The 25,375-nt window shown below is 32.4% G+C and overlaps 1 protein-coding gene across 3 annotated transcripts in view; it reads right to left on the reverse strand.

The window, feature by feature from the left end:
- nej (CREB binding protein nejire) overlaps positions 1-25,375 on the reverse strand; it is a 51,824-nt gene that overhangs the window by 17,689 nt on the left and 8,760 nt on the right. For 2 of the 3 annotated variants that reach the window (XM_072540435.1, XM_072540434.1), the window contains exons 4-19: positions 22,618-22,992; positions 21,084-21,341; positions 18,719-19,015; positions 17,262-18,059; positions 16,433-17,083; positions 15,924-16,343; positions 15,550-15,839; positions 11,736-11,893; positions 11,376-11,489; positions 10,069-10,846; positions 8,372-8,530; positions 8,057-8,290; positions 6,112-6,483; positions 5,769-6,022; positions 1,245-1,405; positions 923-1,153 (exon numbers count right to left, since the gene is read on the reverse strand). In XM_072540435.1, coding sequence (XP_072396536.1) covers positions 923-1,153; positions 1,245-1,405; positions 5,769-6,022; positions 6,112-6,483; positions 8,057-8,290; positions 8,372-8,530; positions 10,069-10,846; positions 11,376-11,489; positions 11,736-11,893; positions 15,550-15,839; positions 15,924-16,343; positions 16,433-17,083; positions 17,262-18,059; positions 18,719-19,015; positions 21,084-21,341; positions 22,618-22,992 — 5,550 coding nt within the window. The remainder of the gene's footprint in view (positions 1-922; positions 1,154-1,244; positions 1,406-5,768; positions 6,023-6,111; positions 6,484-8,056; positions 8,291-8,371; positions 8,531-10,068; positions 10,847-11,375; positions 11,490-11,735; positions 11,894-15,549; positions 15,840-15,923; positions 16,344-16,432; positions 17,084-17,261; positions 18,060-18,718; positions 19,016-21,083; positions 21,342-22,617; positions 22,993-25,375) is intronic. The other variant, XM_072540436.1, reaches the window with a different exon arrangement.

A 25,375-nucleotide genomic window follows, 5' to 3' on the forward strand; every position in this document is an offset into this window, starting at 1 on the left:
ACAGGTTTGGACAATCAATAAATCCATGTATGATCTTATATATAAATATAGCTCCTGACATGTCACGACGGTTCTTGAGTGAAGGTAAAGATAATTGTTGTTCGATACAGAAATAATCATGATTTTCAATAGTAGTGTGGACGTGGTAAGCACAATATCTCAAAAATTTATGCTGGACTCTTTCTATGGTTTCAATATTGTTCTGAAAATAGGGTGACCAAATTACTGAAAAGTATTCCAAAATAGTTCTAACTAAGCAACAATACACAGTTGATCAACCTTCCACAAATCCATGACAAAATCTGGCTCTTTTGTTATTTGGCTTTATAATATTTTGAGATAACCTCAGTTTTCAATTTCTTTATGTTATCCTGGCATAAATCTTGAACTGGTGACAGGATAGATTGAATCCATCACTGGGCTATTAAGTCTTTTTTTTTAATACTGAAGAAAATATTAATTCAAAAACGATTCTGACTGAGAAAAACGACATTGATGATACTGCAATCCACAAAAACCGCCTCATTTAAATGTGCAATTACTGCATTTTGGGTTGATTTAATATGTGCATGTAAGATATGTGACATACGATAATACTTCTTAAAAGGTAGATCACGAACTGCAACAAGGTTATGAAGTCAATTTTGGTATGGGTATGGGAAACACCAATTATACGAGAAAGTGCTCATCATAGCTTTATTGTAATAATTTACTTTAAAAATTCTCAAATAAGAACCCTTTTAAAATCGACGTAATGAAAGCTCACTATAATTGACATTTGCTGTTTATCACTAGTAAAACATAACATTAGCTCAAAATAGGTTAATACTGTCTTCTGGTATTTTTATGAAAGATCATGGCATTGTTATCATAAAATTAACTATTGAAAAAACAGCCTATAGCCTGGGAAGATGAAACTTACTTTGTCCTGCTCCAAGATGTCCCATATTCCTAATTTGTGGTGGAGGCATATTCTGACCAGGAACTTGACCTGGATTGACTTTACCATAACCAACATGAGGTGCTTGTTGCCTTGCAGCTTCCTCCTGAACTTGCTTAACTACTTGAAGTACATTGGCTGGTGGTGTTTGTGGTTTTAGACCAATTCCAGGTTGGTGAGGAGATGGTATTCCCATTTGAGGATTTGGCAAACCTATTAAAAACAGAATTTTGAATGTATTCATAGTGTACTCTATTAGAATTGAGTAAAATCGAATGGTTGCTATTTTATAGTTATTACATACCTGCACTCATTGAATTAGCAGGACTAACAGCACCTGGTACTACTGATTGCACACCAGCACCACCCATAGTGACATTAGCACCACCTGGTATAGGATTCGCTGCTGGTGCTGTTCTGGTCATAACAGCCATTCTTCTCCTAAGTAGTTGCGCCTGTTGCAACCTAAAAATATTACAGGTATGTATTAGTATGTGTGAAATCTGACAGAAACATTTTATATTAAAGGTTAAGTATTATTATATAATATATGTCAAATCTGATATGAAATATTTTTGTAACCCATATTTGTAAATATTCAGGAAGCTGAATGCTTTGTTATTTTCAGTTCCAAAGTATGTCAAAGACCGCAATTTGTCCCTCTTGTCAAATCAAAACCTATGTCAAGCAAAACAGAGACATTGAAATCATCATACAAAACCTTTCCAAACATTTCTATTTTGTGTGTATTTGTCCCATAAGAAGTTGGAAATATTGGTTTTTTTAATTGTTTGAAGAGTAAATAAGGACTTTTGGTTATGAACATTCATTATGTGCGATTGGTATGATTTGTTCGTGAATTTGGGAGGTATGAATATCAACTTATTAAGATATTTACTCGTTATCTTCATGTTTTAAGCATATGTTGTTCTTTGGTTAAAACTTTAATTATTTTTTACTGTATTTCAAGGTATTTTGTTGTTGTTTTTATCAGGATTATTTCAAAATAAATCATTGAATTTATTTACGAAGTTAAAAAATATTTATTGTAATGTTTTATTCTTTTTTCAATGCCAGAGATTTTATCCTTTAAAAAAGTCCTATCTATCCTCAACAAAGATATTCGTTTTCGAGTTTTGTAATATAACATTCTGTGGAAACCTTTCTATCAAATTGCCATAATGAGCGATTAACCCTCATCCGGACACTTATTTTTTCTGACGTAGTAGGACAGAATGTGTCCGTCGGACACAGGGTAACAGTATTATGGTATTTCATGTTATAATTAATGAAATATGTATCAGTTCTTTAAAATTTTTATTTTTAGCTAATAAAATAATAAGTGAGTGCTCGGTCTATAAAAATGGAAAAACAATGCAAACCTTAACCTACAATTCTAAAGTATCTACAATTATATGACATTTTATTACTTTCTTAGGCAACTAATACACTCACGTTTAACACTACTGTGCTCATTGCAAACGTTCTTGTTATAACTATTACAAGTTTGTTTTTGTGTTCTTGTTTATAAGTTGTTATGCTGTTTCAATTATGAATAGACGTCTTTTTTCGTGTCTTTTTATGTTCCAGTTTGGATACAGGTTGATCCAAATAACATGAGATGCTAGACAGCATACATCTAACATATTCATAAAATACGCGAAAGTCCATCGGTTTGTTCTACGTTTGCACATAATCTCTGGCTTATGATTCATCTTCTCTCTAATCTCATTCGAATAATGTATTGTTGACAACACTATGACACTTTCCATAGTCTTAGGCATGTATAATACCAATGTTCCACCTTTTTTTTTAAACCAAATGTAGAAAACAATGGCTCCTAGTTCTTACATGGTTGAAACTCAGGAGGAATAAAGTTTTTATTTTTTTTTAACTGTGCCAACAATAATTGTTAAACCATTAGATAGCATATTATAAGCCATATCTAAATCCGTGAAATAGTTATCAAATGTTACGTTCCTGTTGGTTCGGTAATAAGATTTGCTTAGTGATTCTACTACTTTACGTTCCAAACCAGTAGCTATTTGGTTACCTTCTTTCCGAGATATGAAATCGCATTTAGAAAATAAAAAGTTTCTGAGTCACATGCCCACCATATTTTCATTCCGTACTTGTCGGGTTTTGAGGGAATATATTTGAACGGGCATCTCCACCATAAGGAATCAACTGTTCGTCGATTGTTATATTTCGTCCTGGTAAATAATGCTTTTTCATATTTCCTAGTACTTGATCACATAAATCCCTTATAGCAGCCAGTTTATCTTTTTTACGTCTCTCGAATCTTGTCGTTTTGTCGTCGAAACGAATAAAACGCAAAAGCTCGTTGAACCGATTTATACCCATAGTGGCTCGAAAAATCTGTGGTCCATAAACTGAATTCCACAAAGCTTCATAACTTGCATAGTTTGATTTTAGATGCCTGGCAATGAACACCAGACCAAAGAAAGCATACATTTATATTATTATTCATCCACAATATTTTCAGTCGAATATAAGCGAAATGTATCTATTGGTTCTTCAATTCGTGTTTCAATTGGAAGTTGAACTCTGTGTAGTGGTTCTTTTACTAAATTTTGAACTCGAGTTCATCCAGTCGGAAAAGATTGTGATGACCACTCAGTTTTATCTTTAGCAACATACATTTCTGGTTGACTGTTTCTGATGTGTTCTTCAAGAGCTGAAATTTTATCATAAAGTATACTTGTCTCAATCTACGGTTGATTTTATACTTAAATGGATTTTTTTCTAAAATTTGTTCATCCTTCTCTTCTCTAGCTTCCGACAAATGATCGTCTGATTTAGATTCGTCGTGAAAATCCTCCACGCAGTATTCGTCATCATCAGAATCAGACAAGTTCTCAATTATATCTTCAAGCTCCATTACGCTTAACTTTCTTTTGCTCATATTTACTACTTTATAATTAATTCAATGTGTGAAAACTAAAAAGTAAAGATATTTCTATGTACGGAATAAACACCAGTAAAATAAATTGAGAAACTTACCCTAAACTACAGGATTACGAAAATATGAAGAATATCAAGATTTAAATTTAGATTAAGAGAGGTGGCCTTTCGGCCTATTCCACTGCGACCTTTTCAGATCTATTGTGGTCCTCTAGTCCTAGATAACATTCTCTAGCATGACCCTTTTTATAAAGTCTAGTAGCTTCGAGACTGTACCTTCCATGTAGCTATTTGCCGGTGGATTTTCTTCTCCTAATGCAAAGAACCGCACATTTGCCAGACTGTCACACTGACAAGAATATCAAACAAAGTAAACTGCACTCTAGGCTAGCAAAAATACAACTGAACTACTAGTCAGACTAGTCAGAGCTTGTTTAGTACTTCACGTGACCGACAGTCGATAAAGTTGATGACCAGTGGCTTAACCGCACCGAAAAGCAAATTGTGTCCGACGGACACACACTCTCCGGTTACGTCAGTAAAAATAATTCTATTTTTTTATATTTAATTTTGATTAGTTCAAAATATTTAGTTGTTGTCTCCAATAAGTTTACTGTAAAGTCGACAAAGTCCTAATTTTTGATGTAGTAATATACTATAATTTTTGAAATATACAGTAACATATCAATAAGTGTGTCCGATGGACACACCTTTTCCGGATAAGGGTTAAAAAAATGTTTTTTGAATGTTGTAATTGTTTTTGCATTTATTATTTTTTAGACCTGGGCATATAATGGATAGTAAACATGTGTTGAAGATATCCAGTATTACTGAATTTTTCAGTAATGGCAAAACTACTATTAACTATTTAAACTGGGAGAAAACGAATATACTAATATTTTAAGGGATAAAATCACTAGCACTTAAAAAAGAATAAAACATTAATTTAAATATTACTTTTTAACTTTGTAAATAAATTCAACTGATTTATTGATTAATTTTGAAATAACCCCGATAAAAATAACAAAAAATACGTAAGGCTTTCACGGCCATCGTCTAACTTGTTAAACTGTTTGTTCGGGCTGTTAGGCCGTTGTCTTCTGAGATTAGTTCTCGACGTTTCGCCAACACTAGGGGTTGGAATCTTCAGCAGATGTTTCTACTTCGCTTGTAATCTGAAACTGTCGCCGCGTTGTACTGCGGAGGCCATATTTATATTTTTTACTCGCCTCCCCTCCACTGATTTCGACGTGAGGGGGCGTGTCGTCGTTTGTAGTAGCTTTTCTTTCTTCGTGTTTTGCGGGAAGGGTTTTTGTGGATTTTAATATAGAAGGACGAAAAATCAACAAAACATGGATACCAATATTAAAATCCAGTTAGATAGTTATATCTAAAGATTAATAGTTTATTTTATAATCAGAAAAATTTCAAAAGATGACTGCTGAATATGTAATGCTGAATATACAAGACTGGATAATTAATATAACACAAGCTTCCTCACAGGCAACAATGTGATGTAAAAAGTAAACAGTGTGAGTCATAACTATTGGGACATAGACAAGAATCAGGATATTTGGACCAAAATATGGCTACTGTACAAGAGATGCCTAAATAAAATGCTGCTGAGTCTAATTATTTGAAGGATTCTCTGTCAAAACAATATATCCCCAATCAAATACATGGTCTCATGAGTTTTTATTGGATGACTGGCCTTTTATCAAATAAAAATGTTTAAAGAAGGTATAAATTGAAAATTTTAAATAAATCGGTATGCACTACTTATGTTCCTTGTAATTTTTGTATAGTATATAGGTTAGTATAGTATAGTAGTATATAAGTTACAGAAGAAGAATTCATATTTAAAGATAAGTTTGAAGAAAAATTGATAATCAAATGTCATTACCTTTGTTGTAATTGTTGTTGTTTTAGTTTGTGCTTTATGTTTGAACAGAATGGTACAGGACACTTGTTTTCTGGGCAGTGTTTGGCATGGTAGCAACATAGAGCGATAAGTTGTTTGCAAATAGGGCAACCACCATTTGTTTTCCTCTTGCACAATTTGGTGTGATTTGTGACTCGTTTCATCTTCTGACAGCTTGGTAACCGACAGTTAGCATCTCTGCATTGACAAGCATGTACCAAAGAATGGATACAACGCTGAAAAAAAAATACATTTTTATATATAACTTGAAAATAATTACTCTTTGGCAGAAAACATAAAATAAATACAATAATTATACATTTACCTGTATAGATAATTTTCTAGCTTCTCCTGGATTGGCTTTGCTATCACTAGGTGAACTTCCATCATCAATGTCCAATCCAAGTTTCTCCATCTTGTGAGGATGACCTTCTTTCTCATAACATTGGATGCACAAGTCAAAGTCTTCACACACAGTACAATGATACCTTGTTTCCACGTGGGCTTTACAACTATTACAAGTATATACAAATTTATCTTGACCTTGATTATGCAATTCATATAACATAGACATAGTACTATATTTGGCCCTTCTTAAAGAAGAGAATTCATAATGTTTTTCACGGGCGAGTGTCAGGAATGCATCTCGACCATCCATTAAATCACAGTTTATAAAAGGATCAGGATCCTGAATTGGCTGAAATAAAAAAGAATATCCTAAATATGGCAATTTTATAAATATTAAATATTGTTTAGGTTACAATCAGAAATATAAGAGTTAAACTGATTTAATTAAAGATCGAATAGAATTGAAACTAGCAACTCAATATGGTTTTATATCAAAACTAAAACCAACACATTTACCATAAACATTTAGATTAATCTTGTTTACATACAAACATTCATATGGCTTTTTAAGTTCCTGTACAGATTGAATATTATTCAGAGGTGAGCTTAACAGATTATTTTTTATACAAAATCAATTCCATTTTCTATATTCAGACAATATTTTCACAATTAGCTGTATCTCTTTATGTAATTTATTATTTGATACTTCCAATTCCAAACTTCAGTTTGTTACTGTGGGAAATGCATTGCATTATCTTCTTTATTATTACTATATATAAGGGCAAAAAAAATTATTTTTCATTTAAAAAAAAAACTTTAGGGTTTTTAAAACAATGGCTCGCCTTTTAAATGGGTTTTATTATTATTAATGTTATTACTTGAAAATGAAGTAAAACCGTGAGTGATAAAATGTAACGAAACTCTGAATGCTGTAGAAAAAGATGTATAAATTTATTTTAAAAAATGCTCGATAGGGTTTTGTGACTAATTTAGCGACTAATGATTAGAATCGAGGGATCTGTTCTGTTTAATCTCTCTTAGTATTTATAAAACAAGCAACAGAATTTTTCTTACTAATGGAGGCAAACATCAAACAGAAAAAAAAACAATACTTGATTTCATTTGAACTTGGAATAACTCCTCCAATCTTTTGTGTACTTTTTATGTGGCTTTTATATATGTGATGCTTCTTTCATTGGTAGTAGATTACTATATATAGCACTTACATTCTCAATGTCCGCTCTTTTATTCAAGGTGTTCATGTAGTTTTTATTAGACACATTTCTAAAAATAATCTTTTGTTGTGATTTCTTTCCCTTATTAGTATTTTTACTTGCTCATAGTTTGGAGTATGACCCATCGTGACTGAATGTTCACTTCATGCACAGGCTTGTGCATTTTTCAGATTAATGTCACTCTTGTGTGATATTAATCTTCCTGACATGTCCCTACATGTTTCTCCAATATAAACTTTGTTGCAATTATTGCAGGGTATGGGTAGAGAGTACACAATATTGGAGTTTCTTTTAATGTTTAATTAAGGGTGTTTTTAGTTTAGTATGTAACAGATACCATATTTATATTTCCAGTTCCAATGTTGATATTTAGTATCTCTAAACGTAGACTTTTAAATATGTTTAAATACCAGCAAGCTATATCTGATGACTTTAAAAGAATTAAAAATACATATAATAGAGTGGCAGGTGGATGATATGTAAATATTCATCCAACTAGGGCCTTTAATGAAAAGAGACAGAATGTCAGCAGTCTCGGAAACATGGAAATGAAAAATTACATTATATTTCATATTTCATTTTCCTTCTTGAATGTTAATTGTTACTAGTACTCTGTTGATAATGGTAGGCATTTTTAGCATATAGAACAATTATTTTCCAATGTATGTTTGTTAAAAAATATCTTACCTTTAAGCTAGCAGCAGACTGTACAGAATGTAACCTAATAACAAAGAACACCTCTTTATGTTTTTCCATTGTTGCAAAAATTTTAGCAGACAAATCATTGCCTGTTTGGGGAGTATTAGATTTTTTGCTATTTTTTCTTTGATTTGCTTTTGACTTTGTACTCTTTTTGGCTTTCTTCTGGCCCTTCTTTTTACCGTCGGGACCAACTTCATTTTCTTCCAGGGATGAAAAGATCTAAAATACAAAAATCAAAAATTAAACTAAAAAAATAATGTTTTTTAGATATATGAATATTTTAATGTCAACGTTACTTACAGCAGCCTCTGCAGCTTCAGCCTGTTTTCTCTTTTCTTCCTCTTCTTGATCTAACTCTTTTATACTTTCTTCTAAAACGTTTGGCCAAAAGTCACCCTCAAAATATGGAAGATCTGCTGCTGATTTTAAGTTATCTTCCATGGCTTGCTTGAGAATATCCTATACAAAAAATAAAAATGATATAAATCAAAATATTGTGATAATCAAGATACTGATAGCCAATTTAACAAGAGCAACTAAAAACTCCATAATGGTTCAATTAAAAAACTAAATACAATCTCATCAGCTATATGTGTATCTTTTATTTTTACCGGTACTAATAAAACTTTCTATATGATCTATGACCACAACTTCTGTGTTTATATATTATCCCTAACACTGAATAAATCCTAGTCTTTCATATTTTCATAGTTCATAGTAGAAAGACATGGCAGATGTGCATACATGCTACATAAATGGGGAAAGAACCCGTCTCCTCAATGTGACTGTGGGGAGAACCAAACCATCGACCACATTATTCAAGAGTGTCCCTCAAGATCCTACAATGGTAGCCCTGAAGACTTCCTGTTTGCAACTTCAGAGTCAATTGATTATATAAATACACTTGATGTTTGTTTGTAACTATTTAAAGTTTGTCAAATACCTATATTACTAGTGTTTGTGTATTTGTTCTAAATGTGTTGTAATTGCCATACGATAAATAAATAAATTTCATATTTTGTTATTTTTACCTTTCTATATATGGGTTTTCTTTGTCTTCTTATGATGTATTTTCCTTTAGTGATGGACAGAATATAAACACAATACAACACAAATACGTATTTACAAATCTTAAAAAAGTTAAATTATTATATTTGATAAAAATGGCATTCGTAGGATTTAATTTAATAGCACTATCCAAGAATTACTACTTAGAACTTTTGAATAGTCAAAATTTTAAGTAAAAGACTAATAGAACTACTGCAGAAATTTGTAAATCTTTTGTATTTATTTGGTTTTATAATCATTTGCAAAGTTCTTTGTTCTATGCCTTCAAGTTTTGGATACTAATTTAACATATTTATAAATATTAGGTAACTAATAAAAGGAAAAGATCCCTGTGGTTGGCTGTATATCATAGTTTGAATAAACTTATGGTGAAGTAAAAAACTTCTAGTGTAAAATGGCAATGTTTAAAAAAATTTTCTACAAAATAAAATATCCAAATAGATTGCAATTTCATCAAAAAGTTTTTGGTTTTATCAGACTATCATCAGTTGAAAAAATAGCAATTGAAAGTAGCCACTTAAAAACTGGTAATAACATTTTAATTACATTTTAAATGTCTTAAAAATTAAAAATAAAACGACATGAAGTCGATGTTAGTAGATTTAACTTTAAAGGGAACATACTAACCACTACTTGAAATTGAGACTACATCTGAGTCTTACTGAAGATACCAGCCAACGTATACAAAAAATTATTAAGTAAAACAATTGTTCCATTAACGAACTAATCATTTGTTATACCAAAATTCTGTTCAAATTTCTTTTTAAAACTGTATATTTATATCTATATTTGTATATTCTCAATATATTTGTATTTTCTCAATGTGACAATATTTTTTTATAAAATAATACAAAACAGAGCCATAGAAAAAATGGAAGAATTGTAAAAATGATAACTATTGAAAACATATAACTGTAATGTGTAAATACCTTATAGTCTAACACTATCCTTTCAATATATCCTTTATCTAACATCTTCTTATACCAGTCTTGCAATCTCTTAGGTTTTGGTATCTTTTGGTCCGGAGGATGGCAATGGAAGATGTAATCATCACCTTCCGAAGGAGGGCACGCCCAAATATGAGCAGTAGTATAACCTAATTGTTTTACATAGTCCATATATCCTAATAAAATCTCGTGGTAAACAGCAGTCCTAAATTGTCTTGGTTTAAAAAAATGAACTGAGTCTAAATACGCTATATAAACCCGTCGCGTATTAGGCGGCGGACATTCCGAACCATACTCTTGCACATGCATACCAAAAAAACATACATCAATCCCATCAATTTCTTCAAATGCAAAAAGAGCTTTCGCACGATAAGGAAATTCCCCGGCGAGTTCACCACTTTCGACAAACTTACCGCGCATGCCAGGTTTAACTTCGACTACTTTTTCCGAACTAGACACTACACGTATAGACACTTCACCCGCGCCGGCTTCTTTCTTTTTCAAAAATATATTCACCCTATGTTCAATGTATGTGCCTAAGTTTGTTGGAGGTAGACGTTTCGCGGTAAATTTATTGTCTCTTTTCTTTTGTCCTTTAAGTTTGAGGCACTCGTCACAAGTAAAACCTTGTGGCCAAATTGCTTCTATATGAAGAACACATATTTGATGGAGTTTACGCCCACAGTCTGTACAATTTACAAAATCCTCCATTTCCAGATGATCATTCTTCATCTCTTTGAATTGATCCTTCTTTATTGCTCTATAAAATAAAATACAATATAAAAAAAAATAAAACTATAATATAATTTTAAGAACTTTTTTATAGATTTAACACACACACTGATTGTACAGATTTAAAACAATAATTTACATAAAAATCCCATTAAATCCTTTTTCTTTTATCTAAAAAACGATAAAACAGCTACAAAATGGGCAGAATTATTAATATCTTATAAATACATGATTTATCTCTAAAACAAACTGTCTACGAATATCACATACTCTGATAATATATAGCTAATACTCAAGTTCAGAGTTATGACTTCTTTGTATTTCAGTAGGAAGGCATTTAAAAATTACTACCACAAAAAACGGAAAATGAATTTAAAAATTGCAGAAACTACGTAAAAATAATCCAACTTCAGCAGTTCACTATTCCTAAATACAAATACCAAGTATAACGTCTTTAGCTTGGCATATGAAACCATTTTTTAATATCTCAAATTACCCCTTTCGTACCAAAATTGTAAAATCTAATCTTTAATAACTTAATAATAAAATGTACTTACGTTTGGGCCTGAGTAGGATCATCTCCTAACGTAACAGTATCTCCTTGAATTTCATTGAAACACTTCTGACAAAAAGTGTATCGGTCAGATGCTAGCCCATACGCCTTCAGACTACTAGAATAGAAATTTTTAAATTAATCCATTATCGATACAAAATGTGTTTTTACAAAAAAAATTCACAAAATATTAGTAGGTAATTCGGACAGCACAAAATATGAAAAATCTGTTTCATAAAATCATTTGTTGTTTAGCTAAATTATAAAATATTTGAGGGGTTATGTGACTTAATATCATTTACAAATATTTTAATTTTACTATACACTAATTTGGGTAAAAGAGCTTAAACTTAAACTTGCTTACCTGTTCTGATAACTAAAGTATTTAGCATCTCTGGGGATTGTGCAAAGTTGTTTTCCATAACAGCATAAAACTTGTGGATTAAAAGTATACTTTCTTCCACAACAATACCCCATTGATTGCATAACAGGATCTATTTCTTGCTCAAAAACTTCTGACAACTGAAAATGTTTTAATTTTAAATACTATTTATTAAATTAATTATTCTAGTAATTTTAAATTATCCTACTACATTTTTCATACTTTTTATCCTAGAGTCCATATTTTAATGTCACAGAGTCAAACAGACCAAATTTAGCATTTTACAAAGTTTCAATCTCAATTTAATATCAAAATGTGTATTGCAGAGTAAAGGACATAGTTTAAAGAGACTATCTCTAGCTTGAGCAATTCTTGATTTAGTTCTGGTTCTAGATCAAATTTGTAGTTAACCCAGCAACCAAAGGTATATATTATAGAATGAAATAAAGTAGAGTAAAACATTATTTTCTTGATTGTGACACTTCTGTAATAGTACTTGTGAGAGAAAACAAAGCATAACGTATCTCATTCCGTTAACTTTGACTTAGACTTAATAAAATTTGCAAAATTATCAGTAGATCATCATTTTCTATCACCATTCAGCCAATCGCATCTACTTCTGGACATATACCTACACTGGGCCAGTTTCCCGCTATTCTTTTCACGTCGTCTGTCCATGTAGTGGGTGGTCGTCCTCGGCTCTTATAGTTTCTGGACATATTCCATTATTCGTCTTGTTCACTGTTCATCTTGGGTTCTCGCTAAGTGCTCTATCCTGTTTCACTTTAACGTCGTGATTATTTCAATGACGCCTTGAACGCCTGATCTTTGCCTGATTTCTTGATTTGCTACGTGGTTTTGAAGGCTCATGGTCAACATTGCTTGTTCCATAGCTGGTTGTGTAACTCCCGAGTTTATTTGCGGATCTTTGCATCAGCCTTAAATTATCTGGTCCATAAATTTGTATGGGCAAAACACATTGATTATAAACCTTTCGTTTGACACACATCATTTTGTATAATGTCAGGGTATTTTAATATTTCAAGGTATACTTCGTCAGGTCGTGGGAATTTGTCGATTTTTATGTGTTTTGTGGCATGATTTTTAGAATTGGTGTTTTAGTTTATTGGTCTGTTTAGATATACTAGATCATAATAGCGTTGTTTGTGATATATTTCCTTTTTTCTTCTTCTTCTCCTAGCACTACAACTCGAGGTAGGTTTTGGCTGACTGCACAACCCACTTCCATCTCAAACAGTCGTCCACGATAGTTAAGTCAGTGGGTAGCCCCATTGTTCATAAATCTGACCATATGTTATCTTCTAATAGCATTCGTGGATGTGCTAAGGGCCTTCTCCCTGTCGAGGATTCCTCCCAGATTAACTTGGTAAGGTAGTTATTCGGGAGTCTGTGTTGGGATTTAATCTCTTGAACTACATGGCTGGCTGACCTCCGAATTTGTTCTCATTCAGTATTGGTTAGTATTCGTGTCATGATAGGATCTTCTTCTGATGATTTTTCTCTCAAAACATCAGAGTTTTCTTTTCAGTGCTTGAGTCCATGTCTCACACTCATACATGAGCACCAGTCACTGTTTTATATATACTGATTTTTGATATTCTTGTTAGGCACCAACGCTATATTTATAATGAGGCACAAGTGCAAGAGAAATCATTGTAATACAAAAGGCCGGCATATTTATGTTTCATAGACCTTAAGAATGCATTTAACAGGGTCAATTTAAAGGATGTTATGCACTTACTGTATTTAAGAGAGATCCCTCTAGGAATAATCAAAAACGATAAAGATATATACCAGAACAACAATAAAAGTAGAAGAAAACTAACTGACCCAATTGAAGCTGGCAATGGGATAAGACAGGGGATTCCCTAAGTCCTCTATTGTTCAACCTGATCATGATTGAAATAATAAAAAAAAGTAGTAACTAAAAAAGGATACCAAATGGTAGAAAAACAACTTAAAATAATCTGCTGCAGACAATTCAATACTAATCTCTCAATTTGGCAGGTATATTGGAGCTGGAGCTTTTGGGTTCTTCAATTTGTTAATTTCTTGCAATGTTTCATTTATTTTTGGATCCTCTACCGATAGGTCCATCCCAAGGTATATATGGTCTTCCTCTTGATGTATGTTTAGTAAATTTTTGAAATATTTTTGTCATGTTTGAAACAGGTCCTCTTCATTGATTATTAATTCATCATAATTTTTCCTGGGTACAGATACACACTTAGGTCTGAAGCCTCTCTTTTTATTTGACACTGATTTGAAAATTGGAAGACTGTTATCTATTCCTCTCCATTTCTGCATATTGCTGTTGTTTGCATTTCCTTTTTTCTCTCTAATTAGTTTTCTTGTTTCTCATCGTGATATGTAGTTTTCTTTACTTTCTGTTGTTTCTTGTTAAAGTATAATGTTTCACTTTTTCTGACTGTCTTGTAGTTTTTCTTGGCAATCTTTATCAGAGCTGTCTGTAATTGATTTTTCTATTTGTTGCCACAGCCTTCAAACATCATTGATCTGGTCTACTATATTTGGATTTTTCATTTTTTTTTTTTGTATAAAAAGAATAATGTCTCTTTTTTAGTTCTTCTATTTCTTTATATTTTTTTTTAATTAGCTGGATCCATTTCTCTTTTGCTTCTTCTATTTTCACCTTTGTTTCTCTGTTTTAATATTTCTATTTTATTGTGTTTTTGTTTTTATGTTGCCTTCTTTCATAATATCATATCTAAAATGTGTAACATCATCTAATATTTATTTGATTTTGATCATTACATTCTTAGAATGTATTAGTGTATTAACCAGAATGTACTTAATGTGTTTTCATGTTCCCATAAGTAACTTCTTCTTTTTCTTCTTCGTCGCGCGACTAGGAGTACTCCTGTTTGTCTGCCTCTTATTCTGTTTCAGTCGTTGTTGACTGTACATTATCTTTCCACCTTTTTGGCGGCCTTCCAACGGCTCTTCTGCTATATGGCTTGTTGTTTTTCTGGTCCCATTCGGTTTACATGTTCATTCCAGTGTTTTTTTCTTGTTTTTATCCACCTGTTAATATTTTGAATTTTGCATTGTTCGCGTATACCTCTGTTGGTTTGTCTGTCTCTTAATGATATGCCCGCTATTGATCTTAATACTTTCATTTCGATATTGTTGATTTGTTGTTTCGTCTTTCTTGTATCGGTCCTTGTCTCCGCTGCATATGTTAGGATTGGTCTGACTGTTGTCTTGTATACTTTCATTTTGCTTTCTATGATCAGATATTTGTGTCTCCATATGGTTTCTCGAAGGCAACCAGTTACTCTTGCCGCTTTTGATGCTTGCCTCGTGGTCTCTGTTCTTATATCCCTGTCACTAGTGATCTCTACTCCTAGGTAATTGAATTTCATTACTTTTCTACAATTTTGCCATCTATTACTTACTGTTGCCCATAAGTAACAAAGACAAGAAATATAAAAATTTTAACTCAAAATCAGTAGGATTCACTTTATTTAATATACAATTTCATTTTGAACTGTATGATCATTTTCATATTTATTCATATTTAAATTTCAGTGTAGGAGCCTAGGGCACACATAATTAGAAATCAAGTAGAGTGAGAGGTTGTTGGAAACTTGGAAAAACCACTACTGACATTTATTTTTAATTAAAATAACTAAATAAGAGGCTGCCTGTCCACATCAAAAACAGAAATAATAATTGACTAAAACTACACACAAAACATTATCAAAAGTTTAACTCCTCTTATTATGGTATAAATCAATTTTGAAAAACTTACCTTAGTGCAGTATCTATACACTCTGCTGGTTTTTCTATTGTAAAGCCATGCATTGTCAAACATTAACCATACATCATCTACATATTCCCAAGGATCTGCATACTGGCCTATATCTAACTTTCGTCTAATAGTGGAAAGATCCATTGGTCTTCTAACAATATCAAAGTAATCTGGGATGCCCAAAGTTTGAGGATCAACAGGTTGTCTAAATGGTATGCTTTCTGGATCTTGTCTAAATAATTTTTCTAAAGTAGGCATCAATTTGTGGCGCAATTCATCTGCTTTGAATACTAAAAAGATACATGGTAGTAGAAAATATAGTGATTTTTTGTTGGTACATAACTAAATTATACATTTGTGGATGTCTTACTTACTTTTATGTTTACTATCGCTCCCTGTAGCTGTGGCATTGGCAGTGTCAGTAATAGAGGGCTTAATATCAGAGCTTTCAGACATATTGGACTCTTCCTTTATAAGACCAGGTTCTTCTTTGATTTGAATATTTTCTTCTAAGGGCTCTGACTTGATCTCCTGTTTGATATCCATCTTAATTTCATTCTTAATGCTCTTCCCTCCATGATTTTCCATATGATTTTCAGTTATTTCTGAGTCTTCCTGTTTAATATCAGCTTCCATTTTCATCTGTTCTAATTTTCCTTTACTTCCCCCTGCTGGTGGTGAACGGGAATCTTCATCTCTTTCTGCTGCTGCAGTAATTGCAGCAAATTGGGAGGAGAATGAGCTTTGTCTGGGTGCATTAAGAGCTGCTCTCTCAGAACTGCTCATTCCTTTACCTAAAATTATAATAAATTATTAGATTTCAATGTTTTACAAATAACACTACACAAAGTTGTTTATGTAAATCTAAGATGAGTAAACTTACCCATACTGGCAGCCATAGCTGATGGAGAAGCTTGTATTGGAGTTGCAGGAGCTGGTGATGCACCCCTGGAAGAACTGACAGACTTAGGACCAGCACTGGTAGCCAGAGGTGTTGCAACTGAATCTGATGAAGTGGTAGGTATTCGAGAAGTACTGTTTTGAGCAACATTTTGTTGATTTGATTGTGACATGCTTTGTGTTTGTTGAACAAAACTAGATGGTGATGGTGGTATTCGGTTTTGTTTAAGCATATCATTGAATTGATTAGTTTGAGAATTTTGGCCTGCTGGAGAGACCTGAGGTAAGCTGACAGGACCATTGCTAGTTGCTGGAAATTGACTGTTTGATGAGCTGTTGTGTGTGCTACCCTGTGAAAGAGGATTGCCAAAAGGCGAAAGACCTGGATTTGATGTAGTTGGACTCGGTCCAGGTAAACCAACTACATTTGGTTGTTGTTGAGTTGGTGGTTGTGAGTTTTGTTGCTGAACTGGAAACATGAGTCGATTACTAGCAGTATTTAGCACTCCTATGCCCCCAATAGGAGGACCACCTAGAGCAGGTGACCCACTTCTAACACCTTGCTGTGATTGATTAGGTTGCTGTTGCTGACAAGGAAGAACATTCACAGGTACCCCAGGTCTGGTTACCATGCCTTTATCAGAGATACAAAAGAAATTACCAAATAAACTTTTAAAACTTGTGAAACATAAATACATGCAACATTTCATAAGATTCTGATACTATTAAATTCTTCAAAAAAAGGTTAACTAAAGTGCTTTTATATAAAATTTTACTTCAAATATGTGAAAATTCTAAATATAAATTCATACCTTGAATATTGGGTCTAATTTGAGGTTGTTGTGTTTGTTGCTGCTGCTGTTGTTGTTGAGATGAATGTTGAAGTTGTAATTGCATTTCTTTTCTTTTCAGTCTTTTCTCTTCCAATTCCTTTTGAATTTTATAGATTTTTTCTGCCAATAAATGATAATATTCCGATCTTGAATTAGCCATTTCATACATATCACCCTCAACTTTTCGAGCATATGCTACCAAATTGTGCATTCTCTTGTCTAGTAAAGCTGAAGGATCAGGTGTTGGAAATATCGCCTGTACAAGTTTATGAACCAAGTGGTTTCTGAGATCAGGAGTAACATGTTGATGCCATTCTTTTGTACCTGTTACAGGTGATGCTGTCACCTGACCAGGTTGTAAGCCTGTAGGTAATTGATTTACTAATCCTTGATTTGCAGCTTCTGCTCCACTAGCTAAGCCAAACATGACATTATTAACACTTTGTTGAATACTGGCAGCTGTTTGACTAATCCCTTGAGCTTGAGCAGAGTTGGAAGGATCACTACTCAATGGTAGAGAGACATTTGGTGCAGCTGGTCCAGGAGGTGCAAGTACTCGAACACCTTGCATACTATTGCCAATATTTGGTAAGGCATTTCCAGTATTAAGAGGTAACCTTAAGGCAGGTCTTGGTTGACTTGGATTTGGTAGTAATCCTGTGGGGCTTGGACCTGATGCTGTTGTTGGGCATTGTATACCAAGAGCATCATATGCTCGCCTCATGTCAGTCGCTGAAGGATTTGGAGATTGATTATTTTGTGGAGGGTTTGTAGCAGCTGTAACAAAGATTACAAAGTATAACTCTACTCACATAATTACATTATATTTACAATTGTAATTTAAAAAACAATATTTTTATCTGATATTTACTATCATAACTTTATCAGACAATTTAGGGAAGATATGTTTATATTTAACTTAACAAACTTAACTATATAATTCAATACTATTGGCTATCCCCATTATATCGCAATTATACATACACTAATTGACGCACTATTAAATATTTTCCACGAATCTCTTACTTTATGAACTTCTGTTCATATTTCTTATATATTTGTATTTTAATTGTCATGGATTTCATTTATGTTTACTGTACCTACTGCTGCTCTAAATAGTTTGTTTCTAAACAATTTCTTCAATTATCAGCTATAATGTGCTCCCTTCTTGAATCTTTCAGAACTGTATTAAAAATCCCTTTTAAATACATCAACATTCCTTTCCATTAAGTTTCACCCAACCTTTTATTTATTTAATTGTTTCTGTAACTTTCTCTTTTCTATAATCCCATATTCTACTATATTCTTTTTATTTCTGATTCTGATATTTTGTTTAGTGTTTGAAACCAGGTATAATTTTGATAAGCTCAATTAGTATTAGTATATTAAAAATATAATCTTAATCTTGTTTATAAGGAAAAGAAAAACATACATACCATTTGGATTATTTCGATTTTTATCAGCCTGCTTCAATGGTAAACAGACAGGACAATCTGTTCTCACACAATTTTTCCAATGACTTATAATTTGCCTAGATGAACTACAATGAGCTACTGAACAACTCTTGCCTGCATTACATGTTGTCATATGGTTCAAAACGTTTTTCATGGTCTTGCAATGAGGTAAAGTACATGACCAAACTTCCCCGTTGGCTTGAGACTCCCTTCTTTGGCACTTATGGGCATGAAGTAAAAGTACCAATTGTTGTTGAATAAGTTTCCTCTTTTCTGGATCTATAAAAATACATTTTCATTTAAGGTAAAGGAAAAAAATTGAACAGTCAAAGATTTAGTTCACTAATCAGAAGACAATATATTTTTTTAAACTTACAAATATAAGAATAGGAACCTGTTTTCAATTTTTTTCCCTAAAAAAACCGAAAATCCTTAGGGAGATTTTTAGAAATAAAATCACTCAAGAAATATACAGTTTACAGAGTGTAAACCTTACAAGTTCAGTATTTTTGTGGATGATCATTAAAACTTAGCAGCAGTAAAATAACTACTTTGTTCTGACAGATAAATGTAACAAAAACTTATGTCACAATCCATATTGAAACATACTGAAACATCCTTGATGTCTACCTGAGAAACAAAAAAGAAACATACAGAAAGACTTGGTAGGGAGAAATAATTCAGAACAACTTATAAGAAAATTTATACTAACAGATAAAAAATTCAAGGCAATGATCAACTCATGCCGAAGCTTGAGTGGAGAGCTATTTATGGCAAGGAAACATTATTAAACCTATGGGTGGAACATTTTAGTAAGGCACTTAATATAGAGGATGAAGAAGAAAACTTGGAAGCCAAAAAAAAAAGATGAGGTAAGTACAACAGATAAACAGATTAGAAAGCACATTATCATCATCATTCTGGCTTTACAACTCTGTGAGAGTCCTAGCCTCCTCAAAATTTCTCTCCAGTTGTCCCTATCCATCGCCTTCCTCCGCCAAGCATTTATTCCCATATTTCTCATGTCGAAAGCAGATTAGAGACAGTGAGAGACAAAAAATAGTTAGAAGCAAAACAAATCACCAGGACCAAATAATCCACCGGCCTAAAACTTGGAAGTATTGAGACACAAAGTGTCTCCTAGTAATTGGAATATTGGAATACTCTGCACAATACACAAAAAAGGTGATGTCTTCAAATGCAATAATTACATAGGACTTCTAAACACCTAAGTATCTAACAAAATGGGTCTTATAATAAACACCAACAAAATAAAATGCATGAACATAAACTCCACAACCAAAAATCCTACAAACACTCGTTATATAAAATGACATCATCCAGGTAGTTAATGAATTTGTATACATGAAAAATTGGAAATTCTTACTGTACCAGCACAGTACATTCTAGAAAACCTTCGATTCATGAAGGGGATACCAATATTTATAGAAGACACGAAGATCAGAATGGATATGATACTAGACACAAACATAATATTATACCAACATATTGGCGTTTGAAAAGGTGTCAAAATGGACCAGGGTATTGGGCAATAAAATGTTTTAATGTTCTGCCTGAAAATATAAGAAACTTACCTGAAAAAGAATTTGAAAATGAAATTTAAAAAATATTGATAAAAAATTCCTTTTATTCAATTCAGGAAACTTACAACATAATTTTAATTTTAATTGAGGTTTTTTAAATATTTGACATGTATAAAATTTATTTTTAACATGAATAAACAGTATTGAGTATTGAGCACTTGCTAACATTGATAATAGCACAAATGCAGAGATTAACTGCAGAATTAGTATGGCCAACAGGTGCTGTTATGGGCTCAATTCCCTTTTCAAATCCCAAAATATATCAATACAAAGTTCTACAAAACAGTAATACACCCAGTCCTAACATAATGGCTCAGAGACAAGGACTCAAACAAGACATATGGGATGTTTCGAGAGGAAGTTACCAAGGAGAATTTACGGAGCAGTGAATTACAGTAGTGTGTGGAAAAAACCATACAACTTTGAACTATACAGAATATACCAGCAACCAGATATCGTCAAATACATTAAAATAGTAAGTCTAAGGTAGGTAGTAAAATAATCTCGTAAAAACACTCCTTGCCTAGAGAAAAGGGCTCAGAAAAGGATTTATTGGACAGGGAAGATTGAAGAAAAATTGTTGAGACAGCAAGAACCAACATAGAGTTGAAAAGTCAAAACAATGATAATCAATAGTTATTCTAAACTCAAGAATATCTTCTCAAGTATATATTCAACAAATGACTGACTGACTCTTTGACTTTCTATATTTATCTATCTATAATTATACTATTATATATTACCTGTAGATGGTGCTGGTGGACCGCCACCGCCTGATGGACCTCCTGGATTTTGAGTGGCTTGTTGAGGCCCAGGTTGTGTACCAGTTGGGGCTCCAGATTGTGGTTGAGCTGGTGATGGTGCTGGAGGTTGTGTCTGAACTATTCCACCTTCACCTCCACATCCAGGAGGTCCAAGTCCTGTCCCTGCTGTTGTCTGTGTACCACCAAAACGTGGACAAGAGTTTTGCAAGTTCATTTTTTGTTGTGGTGCTACTACACCTAAAAAAAAGTGACCTTAATTGAATCAGTCAAAAACTATATCAACATAAATACCAAAAAATACCAAGTTAGATGCATTTTTAAAATACATTTCACACAAACCACTATGCTTTTGCATTTCTTTGAATTCTCTTATTCATTCAAGTTAAATTGATTTCAAAGAATTTAATATTTCTTTAATAAAATTCTAGCTGCAGACTTTGATACAAGTATGTCCATTTTTCACCTAAAGAAAAACAATCAATTTGATACTTTTTTCACAGACTGAATGGTTTTAAGGCCAATGAGAGAATCTTCATTATAGTTTCCTAGAATACACTGTAAACAATTTTGTCATATGAAATAAATATCTACTGGAATCAATAAATAATATCATAAAATAATTACAATGAAAGATCTTTCCTCAATTATATTTATAATATTTTTTACAGAAATTTAACTCTTGTTTTTTATTGGGTAATCCTTATATTCCATGATCAGACAACCAAGCAGAATTTTTGATAGTCTATCAAATGTGTTCTTTTTTTTCTTGTTTACTTCTGTTAACAGCATTTAAGATGACATAAAAGTTTTATTAAATTGACCAATAACTTCAGATGTACTTCAGTTACATAAACTTTCCTGCTATGAGGATAACCTCTCAACTTAAGAGTTTTTTACCTAGACCTTCTGCCATACAGCCAAACACAAAAAGAATAAGACAGTAAAGTATCCATCCCTATAATTAGCCTAAATCATCCAACACAAAGATTTTGATGAAATCACCATTAGGACAGCAGTAACACACTCTTCTCACCTAGGGACCTATCAATGATAGGTCACTTGTTTATAAAAGACATAGAATACTAGTTCATGGAAGAAGTCATGGAGGAAGTTGTACAAGTGGTTTAAAACAAAGTTAATGATATTAACTAAAATATAGAGAATTATAATAATAGCTTGCTGCCTTTTAAAAAGTTAATCAAACAGTTTTACACCTCTATAGAGTTAAGTGGTAATAAATGTAATATTCCAAGGAGCTACTAATTCACATCAATAATCAATATTTAATTTAAAATTGAAAGAGTTGATTTGATTAATATTTCATGCAAATTTGATGTATCAAAACTAAACTGTGGATGGACTAAATTGAATGTTAAGATAAACAAATTACTTCTCTTCATTACTTGAGAATTTATTAATAATTTTGGCTCAACTAATTACAAAGAATGTTTTTAATAAATGTTCTAGAAACTTTTTGAATCCGACTGTCCAAAAAAAATATAATAAATCTTACCATACTCACCTACAGCAACACCTTGGGCAGTAGAATTGGGATTTGTGTATTGGGCATACTGAGGATTTCCAGTCATGCCCTGAGTCCCACAAAGTGGCGGTCCAACCCCTTGTAATCGTGGTCCACTGATATGAATTGAAGGTGCCCCTCTCTGATTTAAATGCATGCCCACTCTACTCATCATAGGCCCATTAGGTAATCCTTGGTTAACATTGTGGTTACCAGGATGTTGAGGATGTCCTGGTGCAAACATATTGGCATTTGCCAATGGCTTATTGACTGTACTGCTAACAACTAATCCTCCTCCTGCCATTCCTCCCATTGTACTCATATTGCTACTTGTCATTATCATATTACCACCACTGTTATTTATTCCTGTTTGAAAAACATTTATATGATAGAAATATACAGTAATAAGTATAAATAAAAGTTTGTGAGATTGGAAAAACATCTATGCAAAATTAGTAAATTTATTTAAAGAATGGTTATGTTTATAACTGACTAATTTTGTGATAATGTAACAAATCATGGTATTTAATTAAGGAAAGATAGGAAATGCCATTACCAGTAAAAACATTTAAAATACACCCAGGATTTGCAACAAAAATGATTTAAGTATTGGGTATACAAAAATATTGTCCGAGTATTGGTTGAAGCTGCAATAGCCAATTCCTGGAAAGTGCTGCTGTTCTGAAAGCTCTAAAATATTTACTTGACAATGTCCAAATATCTTACAGTAGGGCTAGAGATTATGCTTAATCTGTATATCCACCATTTAATTAAATTAATTAAAATTAAATTAGTTCATGGAAACTATAACTTGTAAAAGATTCATTTATATATTGAGAATAAACAAAATACTAATGAAAAAGATAGAAAAATTGGGCAAAACTAGCCCCAATCTGTGGCCTAATTTGAAGTCAATAAAATCCTTTACCCTCAATCTTCAGAGCAGTATTATATGCTTGTTCAATAGAAACCCATCTTTGGTCAGAGAAGCCTTGGAAATAATTGCAATCACTAAACTGACATTCTGGAATATTAGTTGTTTGAAAATGTTGCACAAGTCAGTTCCTATCATTTGTATTTGACTGCAATTTTATGTAAGGTGACTTAAGAGCGTAGGCGCAAAATTTTGAGCCAATGCTTTTTAAATGCCTTCATTTTTTTCGAATCCTGAGAAATCCAATAAGTATTTTTTAAAAATTTAAATGCAGAATGAAAGAATACATTATTACTGAGAGCCGAAGGTCCCTGAAAACTTCTATAATGTTTATTTTAATAAGTTACAGGGGTGAAAAACAAAGTGTGATTTTTAATTTTAAATATCTCCTTCAAAAAACTTTTTGTTTATTCTGAGGGATTTTCAGCAATCAGTAATATTGTAGTAATCTTTCATTCTGCATTTAAATTTCTCAAAAATAATAGTTAGTTTTCTCAGTATTCGAAAAAAAAAATTAATGCATTTAAAAAACATTGGCCCGAAATTTTGCGCTTAAGCTCTTAAAAATGAAGTTTGTTGTTGACAATCCATCCAAATATGAGGCTATGAGAGCAAGAGTGGGCTAACCCCAAATATTGAATAATAGATTTACATGAACCAAGAATATATGCGTTTTTTTGAAATTTTATAAAATTAAAAGATGATGCCAAAAGGTAGTCATTGTTTACAAATCATTAACTAATAACAAAAAACTCGAAGATCTTGCAGTATATTTGACAAAAATATAAACATTTCAGCTTTTTTGTGGATTAGACCGCTTTTGCATCAGTGTGCCCTTAAAAATTTTAATAGGAATGTGGATTAGACCTAGAGTACAATACAATTAAACAGTATCAATGTTGAAAATATGCTTTATTAAAAAACAAAGTAACAAAAATACTTAATCTTCATCGTTAATGAACTCTTCTTTTTGCTGTATAGCGGATCTTATTTTTCTGGTGCTTGTGTAAAATCCACGATGTATTGGAGGTATAAATGAAAGTAATTCCAAAAGATCTTTTTTTTTTTGCTTCGGTTATTGGACGTCCTTTGTCCAATTGTAAATGGATTTGTTTTCTTGTATTGCAACCACTGAATCTGTAACCATTGGGACTTTTGATTTTTGTGTATCAAGTTTGCGATTTGTTATATTTCTTTCTAACTTCTTAGTAAAATAAAAATCGTTTTCTGTCATCTTTATTACCGTAAAATGTGCTTTCTTTCGTGCATGTGCTATTACCTTTATCTAGTCGTCAGGTACGTAGATATCTTAAAAAAATCTTTTTTGCTTATTTATTACTCCGAAATCTTGGTCACAGGCAAGGTAAGAATATCCGCTAACTAAAAACTTTGATCAATATTTTCCACCCCAATATCAGGATGTGACACAATAAAATCGCAAAGGACAGCCATTTTAATGTTATGGTTCTGCCCTCCGCATTGATCGGAATATAGTATTACATTTTTTGTTGTAACAACATTTTTAAAATAATGCAGTAAACAGAATCCCATTTCTTGAGGTCCTCGTGATGCTTGTGTCTTGTTGGACTCCTAAGACCTAAATCCACAACTGGCGTTTATAGTAAGAAATTCCAGTGCTGATAACTGATGTGGACAACGTTCGCATTAAGTCAAATGCAATCACTGTAATTTCTTCAGGAATTTGTTTTGCATACTCTGCATCTTGTTGCATATCACATCTAGCACGGTCTGCTTTTCGTTGGTGAACCTGTAGTGTTACTTCAAATTCACGTTCTTCTGCTTGAACTGTTGAGA

This window comes from Diabrotica undecimpunctata, chromosome 8, assembly GCF_040954645.1.
Source record: "Diabrotica undecimpunctata isolate CICGRU chromosome 8, icDiaUnde3, whole genome shotgun sequence".
Classification (NCBI taxonomy): Eukaryota; Metazoa; Arthropoda; class Insecta; order Coleoptera; family Chrysomelidae; genus Diabrotica; species Diabrotica undecimpunctata.